The 9,386-nt window shown below is 48.2% G+C and overlaps 1 protein-coding gene across 1 annotated transcript; it reads left to right on the top strand.

The window, feature by feature from the left end:
* Window positions 1-213: 213 nt before the first annotated feature.
* On the top strand, window positions 214-738 carry LOC125426197 (guanine nucleotide exchange factor subunit RIC1-like; the record flags this gene model as incomplete). Its single annotated transcript, XM_048484453.1, has 1 exon — window positions 214-738. A coding segment is annotated over one exon (525 nt), but the record flags the coding sequence as incomplete, so codon positions are not given.
* Between the last annotated feature and the right edge of the window lie 8,648 nt (window positions 739-9,386).

The raw sequence follows: 9,386 nt of genomic DNA on the forward strand, positions 1-9,386 counted from the left end.
ATCTCACCTGTCCATCTGTCCATCCTACCTACCTTGTCTGTCCTACTCCACCCATCTGTCCACCCACCCATCCTGTCCATCCATCTATCCATCTATCTTCCATCCATCTATCCGTCTATCCGTCCATCTATCATCTTATCCATCTATCTATCCATCTATCCTATCCATATCCGTCTGTCCTGTCCGTCCTGTCACTCCGTCTATCCGATTCTATCCATCTATCCATCCATCTATCCATCTATCCATCTATCCATCTATCCATCTATCCATCTATCCATCCATCTATCCATCTATCCATCTATCTATCCATCTATCCATCTATCCATCTATCTATCCATCTATCCATCTATCCATCCATCCATCTATCCATCCATCCATCCATCCATCCATCTATCCATCCATCTATCCATCTATCCATCTATCCATCTATCCATCTATCCATCTATCCATCTATCCATCTATCCATCTATCCATCCATCCATCCATCCATCCATCCATCCATCCATCCATCCATCCATCCATCCATCCATCCATCCATCCATCCATCCATCCATCCATCCAACTATCCATCCGTCCGTCCGTCCGTCCGTCCGTCCGTCCGTCCGTCCGTCCGTCCGTCCGTCCGTCCGTCCGTCCATCCGTCCATCCATCCATCCATCCATCCATCCATCCATCCATCCATCCATCCATCCATCCATCCATCCATCCATCCATCCATCCATCCATCTATCTATCTAATTTATTAATTGGACTTCCAGACCTCCCTTCCCCTTTCAGGCTCAGGGTGGCTTACAGCATAGATAGTACCATTACAATTTCGGCGAGTTATCAACGCTAAAAACCAATCGTCAAATTATTAAAACTCTGGTGCCAAAAATTCCGAATTTGGATTGGAATCTACTACAATATCCTCATAAAGTGAAAAAAATTTGGAAAGAGAGAGAAAGGAAGTGAAAGGGGAAGGAAAGGGGAGGGGAGGGAGGCCAGATGGATGGGATGCTGTCGCTGCCTTCAACCAAAAGCCAGGTGGAACAGCTCCATCTTGCAGGCCCTGTGGAACTGTGATAAGTCCCGCAGGACCAGAGGCGTGGCAAGGGGGGAAAGCATCTGGTGCACCAGTGCATCCTCCACCCCCGGCACGCCTCTGGAACACCTTTGCCACACCCCCACAGGGGCATGCGCCTGGTGTGTTGCGCACCAACACCACCCCGCCCCCTTGGAACTATGCCTCTGCGCAGGACCAGGATCTCGTTGGACAGAGTGTTCCACCAGGTCAGGGCAGAAAAGCTGCTTACATCATTCTCCTCTCCTCTATTTTATCCTCACAACAATCTTTGGAGGTATGTTTGGCTGATAGAATGTGTAACTGGACCATGGTCTCTCAGCTAGCTTCTGCGGCAGAGAAGGCATTTGAATGTGGGTCTCCCAGATCCTAGTCTGGAATCCATGCCCTACGAGGAGAGACTTAGGGAGCTGGATATGTTCAGTTTGGTGAAGAGAAGGTTAAGAGGTGACATGATAGCCATGTTTAGATGTTTGAAGGGATGTCAAGTTGGTGAGGGAGCAAGCTTGTCTTCTGCTGCTCCAGAGACTAGGACCAGGAGTGATGGGTTCAATGAGAAGGAAAAGAGATGCCACCTAAACATCAGGAAAAACTTCTGTTCAACAGTGGAATGCACTACCTCAGAGTGTGGTGGAGTCTCCTTCTTTGGAGTTCCATGGGAATGTCAACTTAATGCATGGCAGCTGTGAAAAAGGCAAACTCTATGCTGGGGATAGTTAGGAAAGGAATTGATCATAAAACTGCCAAGATTGTCACGCCCTTATATAAAGCCGCACTTGGAGTACTGTGTCCAGTACTGTGTCCAAGTGCGACCGCACTTGGAGTACTGTGTCCAGTTCTGGTCGCCGCATCTCAAAAAGGATATTGAGGAGATAGAAAAAGTGCAGAGAAGGGCAACAAGGATGATTGAGGGACTGGAGCACCTTCCCTATGAGGAGAGGCTACAGCGTTTGGGACTCTTTAGTTTGGAGAGGAGACGACTGAGGGGGGATATGATTGAAGTCTATAAAATTATGCATGGGGTAGAAAATGTTGAGAGAGAGAATTTTTTCCCTCTTTCTCACAATACTAGAACCAGGGGGCATTCATTGAAAATGCTGGGGGGAAGAATTAGGACTAATACAAGGAAACACTTCTTCACGCAACGTGTGATTGGTGTTTGGAATATGCTGCCACAGGAGGTGGTGACGGCCACTCACCTGGATAGCTTTAAAAGGGGCTTGGACAGATTTATGGAGGAGAAGTCGATCTATGGCTACCAATCTTGATCCTCCTTGATCTCAGATTGCAAATGCCTTAGCAGACCAGGTCCTCAGGAGCAGCAGCAGCAGAAGGCCATTGCTTTCACATCCTGCACGTGAGCTCCCCAAGGCACCTGGTGGGCCACTGCGAGTAGCAGAGAGCTGGACTAGATGGACTGGGTCTGACCCAGCTGGCTCGTTCTTATGTTCCCAAGGCCATTGCTTTCACCTCCTGCAGGTGAGCTCCCAAAGGGCACCCTGGTGGGCCACCGCGCAGTAGCAGAGAGCTGGACTAGATGGGACTCTGGTCTGACCCAGCAGGCTTCGTTCTTATGTTCTAAGGCCACTGCTTTCACATCCTGCAGGTGAGCTCCCAAAGGCACCTCCAGGCCACCTGCGAAAGTAGCAGAGAGCTGGACTAGATGGACTCTGGTCTGACCCAGCAGGCTCGTTCTTATGTTCTTAAGGCCATTGCTTTCACATCCTGCAGGTGAGCTCCCAAAGGCACCTGGTGGGCCACTGCGAGTAGCAGAGAGCTGGACTAGATGGACTCTGGTCTGACCCAGCAGGCTCGTTCTTATGTTCTTAAGGCCATTGCTTTCACATCCTGCAGGTGAGCTCCCAAAGGCACCTGGTGGGCCACTGCGAGTAGCAGAGAGCTGGACTAGATGGACTCTGGTCTGATCCAGCTGGCTCGTTCTCATGTTCTTATGGAGGCTTTTTAAAGAGAGGCTGGATGGCCATCTGTCAGGAGTGCTTTGATTATGTGTTCCTGCATTGCAGGGGATTAAACGTGATGGCCCTTGGGGTCTCTTCTAACTCTACGATTCTATGATTACCGCACCGGAGCAGTCTATCTTGCGAGATGGCAGAGGCTTCGGTGTTGATGGTTTTAAGTATCAGCTGGATATTTACTTGTTGGGGATATCATAGATGTAGCTCCTGTGGCAGCAGAGGGTTGGAATAGATGACCTCAGGCCCTTCTGACTCTGAGATTGATGAAATAAATAAATAACCTAGCAGCCACGCCGTGCTGATACTACTGCAATGGGTGGCCGTGGTGTGGAGAACCTCCACGTGATGAGGGCAATCCACACGTGGAACCACTTTCAAACATCACAGCCACTGCGTGGGGCCCACCACCAAAAGGGAAATGCGTCCCAGTCGCTTCAGTGCAATGGCCAAAGATATTTAAATCATCCCTTAGAATTAGGGTATTTTCCAGATAGCCTAGGAACCATACCCTATCAGTCGGGCATGGCCAACTGCCATGCTGAAAGGGCTGATGGGAATTGTAGTTCCTGAACATCTGGAGAGCCGCAGGTTCCCTACCCTGCCTTAGAACAGGGTGAGAACCTCTGGCTCTCCAGATGTTCAGGAACTACAATTCCCATCAGCCTCTGTCAGCATGGCCAAATTGCCATGCTGAAAGACTGATGGGAGAACTATCTGGAGAAACATAGGTCCCCTACTTTAGAATTATGCCATTTTCTTCCTAATGGGCCATCAAGACCGTCCATCAGCCTCAAAGATGGTTCCTCAAAGAGCAGCAGTGGCGTAGGGGGTTCAGAGCTCGTGTATCTAATCTGGAGGAACCGGGTTTGATTCCCAGCTCTGCCGCCTGAGCTGTGGAGGCTTCTCTGGGGAATTCAGATTAGCCTGTGCACTCCCACACACGCCAGCTAGGTGACCTTGGGCTAGTTGCAGCTTCTTGGAGCTCTCTCAGCCCCACCTACCTCACAGGGTGTTTGTTGTGAGGGGGGGAAGGGCAAGGAGATTGTAAGCCCCTTTGAGTCTCTTGCAGGAGAGAAAGGGGGGATATAAATCCAAACTCCTCCCCCTCCCCCTCCCCCTCTTCTTCTTCTTCTTCTTCTTCTTCTTCTTCTTCTTCTTCTTCTTCTTCTTCTTCTCCTCCTCCTCCTCCTCCTCCTCCTCCTCCTCCTCCTCCTCTGAGCGTTAATATCAGGCACGCATACAGAAGTTTCATTTTTTGTGTGCTACATCTCTTAAAATATATCCAGTGGAAATGTAATACACTCAGATGTCCTGCCAGTTTTTCAAAGCATGGTATCAGCCAGATTCAGTCATCCATAATTCACCAGGCAAAGTTGGGATAATATTCGAAGTTTGTGTGTGTGCGTGTGTTCGATTGTGAGTATAAAGGATCATTACCATTATAGCGATTGCAGAATGGCAGCTTTTACTAAAACAAATGAAAAGCTGTATTTAGTATCCTTTGCCACATTGTGAGAGGAATGAATAAAACACTTTATATTTTACAGCTGCTATTTCTTAGGGTTTTTCTGCTTCACAATAGTCAAAGCGGAGCTGACTGGGGAGTAGCTGTAAAAACATTTTTTCCCCCTCTTTGTTTTTTTAAACCATTCTATTCAAAGAATGCATAGTAATTGCCTCATCATCCCTGAAAACTGCAGTTGGGGAGAGTTTGGGAAGTTGGGAGCGTAGATATCAGCGGCAGCTGGGAAGGGACCAAGGTGTGAGAGGGGAGCCCAAGGTTGTGTCGGGGGTGAATAACGGGAGCAACACAGTGACCGCGGCTGCCAAAACAAAGAAACAGATAGTCAGATGGATTGTTACCAAAAGCGTCCCTGAGTATCAGGGAAGACAAAGTACCAGAGAACTGGGGAAATGGGAGGTTTGGAGGAGATAGTGGTATAACAAAGGAAGGAAACGGGGCAAAGGGAGCTGAAGGGGAAAGACAAAGAGATGAGGGGGGGCTGAGAGGAAAAAGTTACTGATGAGTGGGAAGGGGGAGACACTGTCCATTTAACTGACAGGAAAATTTCCAAGTGGGCCACTGCCCTCTTGACCCACTGGTGGTTGTAAGCAAGCCAAGATTCAGCAACTCTATCACTGTCTTAGGGTCCACCTGGCTCAGATCCTTCGTTGGCGACGGGAGTGCATCAGAAATCACTCAGTGTAGCTTGTTCACTCTCCCCTCCTGCGGCTACAGTTAGAACAGGGTAGCAACCTGGCAACTGATCAGAGAGTCAGCCGGGGGGGGGGATGGAATTGGCATCCAGGTGCAATGACATCACTTCCGGTGCGACCAGGAAGTGGCATCATCATGCCACCAGGGAGACATTCTAACAGTAAATTGTATCCCCCTCCACACAAGCACACATTGGGAGATCTTATGAAGCGGATGGCATGATCCGGCAGAAAAATACCAGATGGTCAAAATAACACCTTGCCTCCTCTTAACCCTTTCTTTATCTAAAGGTGGAACTATGATCTTGTCCACTACCGAATGTCCACAAAGGATAGCACAGTGGTGTTAGCCCTAAGCAAGGTGTAGGTTGTATTGGTGGTCACAAGCAAGTTTGTTTATTTATTTACTTCATTTATACTCTACTTTTCTCCCCTAAGGAGACCTCAGGAAATTTACATTATTCTCCCTACTCCATTTTATCCTCTCAATAATCCTGTGAAATAGGTTAGGTTGAAAGTGGCCAGTAAGCTTCTGTAGCAGAGTAGGGATTTTGTAGCCATGGTGACACCTGTAGGGATGGAGGCCAGGAGGTGTGTCCCCTGACTTCTCTATAGGGACGGCAGCCGAGAGGAGGTAAGGGGGGGGGGAAGCAGCGTGGGGAAAATACTACCTTCTATCCGCTGCTGTTTGCATGGCAGCGGGTGGAAGACGCTGCTTTTAAAAAAACTCGCTCAATGAAAGAAGCGTTTTTGAAAGAAGCGTTTTTGTGCCACTTCAGGGAGGCGAGCATGGCGCTGCTGTGATGCAGCAGCGCCAGCTGTGCGAACAGCACCCCGGGGACGGTGTTTTTACTGTCCCTAGGGTGCTGTTTTCTGCCCATGCGGAAACAGCTTTTGTCTTTCCCCTTCGGCTCCCTTTGCCCCATTTCCTTCCTTTGTTATATCAGAATCTGGGTCTCACAGGAAGTGGAGTCAACTACAAAATGGCTGCTACAACAGGTGGAGCCAGTCACTAAATGTCAAGGAGGGAAGTCGTGTATAACTGGAAGCTCTGCTTCAGGATGCTTTGTAAAATGGAACATATTTTTTAGCCTTACCTGGTCTGGCCCACTTATTAAAAACACTTGGCAGGCACCAGGAAAGCTTTGAAGGGCATCACGATACTATGGCCACCACGATGGGGAGCGCTGTGATATATGTTTAGAACCACTAAACATTAAAAAAAACAGAATATAAAACTAATTACTATGGCGGATTTAGCATGGGCCAAAAACAGTGGGGTGAAAATGGTGTAAACCCTTTTATACCATTTTAAACCATTTTACACCATTTTCACACTGCTGTTTTTGACCCATGCGGAATCCGCCTATGTTGTATGTCGGCAATGAAGAACATAGAGTGGAATTACTTTGCAACTGGGTCCTGAAAAGTATGAAAAATTTAGAAGTGGACCCCGGTACGGTAGGTTTAGAAGAGGATTCCACTTCAAAACCTTTGAGAATTACTGCCTTATACCAGAAACTACAACATGGAGAAAGGGTGACAAAGGAATCTGAAGTCCAACAAAGCCAAAGGAAAGTTTGTTGGAAATCTCATAAAGAAAGAGATGCCTGCTAAACTACCTGGTGGTTATGTGAACATACAAATGAGTCATCACATATGAAATGCTGGAAGCATAAACTGGGGCATTCTCTCCCATCACCCCCTCGCACAATCCTTTCTCGTCAAATGCGAGACTTCCCATTTTGAGTGAGAACCGGTCCTGCAATCTGTGGAGTTCCTTTAGCAGGGGAAACATTCAGGGAAGGCTTTGGATTCACAACCTATTACTCCTGCCGTCCGTCTGGGAGGCTGCCCAAGCTTTGCAGTATGCCAGTTGGGGACCAATAGAAATTAGTATCGAGAGGCTGCGTTTCTGGGTTTGCGATGACTGCCAAATTTGGAAGGAAAACCGCCCTCCTGTGACAGCCTTATGGCTTTATCGCTGAATTTACAGCTTTGAAAAAGACAGCAAGAAAGAAAAAAACGAGGAAAATTGTCCAGGCTATATTGGGGAAGGGAGCACCCAGGAAAATAGACGAAAATCCTCATCTACCAGGAAAACATACCTGTGCCTGTCAAGATTTCCTGCTGAGACAAGATATTTCAAAATAGATCTCTCCTGCAGAATTGTAGAGTTCCCTTCTGTTATCCTCGGTGAACGGCAGACGTTGGCGAACCATTTTGCGCGGGCATTTGATACACGTACATATGCAGGCACGTTTATTTAATACAAAAATCTCTCTCTTTCTGTCTCCTCCCTTCCTCAGAGAACCCCAAGGGCTGCACAGAGTGTGACTTAACTGTTGTTCATGGTGTTCACACTCATCTCTCAAGACGCTGGGGTGGCACGTTGATTTCTCACAGACCTGGTTACCTTAAGGCGCCGAGACGGCAGGGGGACGGATGAATGTACCTCAGGGCGCTGGCTTTCACTTTCCGGGCGTGCTACAAGGGGCTTTGTTCAGGCTATTTCTACATGGCGAATATTCTCCGAGTCGCTTTTGTGGATGCAGAACCATGAACATTGGTGACATAGTTACCACATGTGGGAATTTCCTTTCTCTATTGTCTACTGCACTTTATTGTCACGCCTGAACTGCCTCTCGGGGACATGGTTGTGACAGTTTATGAGGGGACTTGTTAAGCTTGCTCCTTTGCCATTTTCTTCACACACATGCTATACTGCTCTAAATGTTCTGTGGTGGCGAACCTTTGGCACTCCAGATGTTATGGACTACAATTCCCATCAGCCCCTGCCAGCAAGGCCAATTGGCCATGCTGACAGGGGCTGATGGGAATTGTAGTCCATAACATCTGGAGTGCCAAAGGTTCGCCACCATGGTATGAAATAACTAAGTGGTAATAGCCAACATGGTGTAGTGGTTAAAAGCAGTGGACTCCAATCTGGAGAAGCGAATTTGATTCCCCACTCTTCCACATGAAGCCTGCTGGGCGAGCTTGGGACAGTCACAGCTCTCTCAAGACTTTTTCAGCCCACGCAGAGGCAGGCAATGGCAAACAACCTCTTAACATATCTTGCCTTGAAAATCTTATACGATTATCATAAATTAGCTGTGACTTGATGTGACACACAAGTGGCAATAGATTATTACAGAGCAGTACCAGTGTATGAACAGTACTCCTCCAGCCAAAAGTGCCTAATGCCAGTCGTCAACTGGGATCTGATGGAATACCGAATTTAAGGATGTTTCCCCACTCACCACGATCCCCCTATGCCGCGTGCTGCTCTCAGCGCGCGGCATCCCTGGTGCACGCCCGGCGTCCCCACGACCCTGCACTCTGCGTGGGGTCATCAAAAGGTGCCGTTTACAAGAGCACCAGGGATGCCGCGCGCTGAGGGGGCGCGACAGCGGCAGGGCGGCTGCACTGTCGCCGCCCCTGGCGTGGGGAGTGCCGGGGGACCCCGCGCTACTTGAGGAGAGTAGCGCGGGACTTAAGGTAAGTGGGGAAAGGCCCTAAGCCACTAGTATCCTCTTTCACCACACTGCTGGTGGTTCTGAGTGGATCTCCTCACAGCATAAGTCAGATGGGGTAAAGAGATTCTGTTACAAATGAACACACCCTTGATCGCCAAATGCAAGGAGACATTGATACGTGATTTAATTTTTCAAAACAATTCCCCTTAGTTACTACCCAGTTAGTACTGTGCTACTACACAGTTAGTACTGTGCTACTACACAGTTAGTACTACACATTCTGTACTGTTCTATACTGCATTTGGTTCTGCCTCTAACCATTATGGCCTTAGGATGGGAACGGCCACAAGCCAGCTCTAAACCTAAAAAATGTTTGTGTGGCTCACGGTACTGGACCGATTTTACTCAAACTGCGCCTACATTTCATTTGCTCTTTGGTTATGGCATCGGAGGTCAGGATTATATGATCTGTGACTGTTTGGTGATTGGATGGCCTTATCTTTGAGCAGTTGCTTCAACTACATGACTCCCTTTCGCCCTTCCATATTGATTTCCACATCCTGAAGGCTGATCTTTGTGCGTTACAATAGTTCTAATAAAAAAAGGGAATTTTCGGAGCATGGAATGGGCGAACGGTCATTGGCTGCCCAC

Source organism: Sphaerodactylus townsendi, linkage group LG02 (genome assembly GCF_021028975.2).
Source record: "Sphaerodactylus townsendi isolate TG3544 linkage group LG02, MPM_Stown_v2.3, whole genome shotgun sequence".
Taxonomy (NCBI): Eukaryota; Metazoa; Chordata; class Lepidosauria; order Squamata; family Sphaerodactylidae; genus Sphaerodactylus; species Sphaerodactylus townsendi.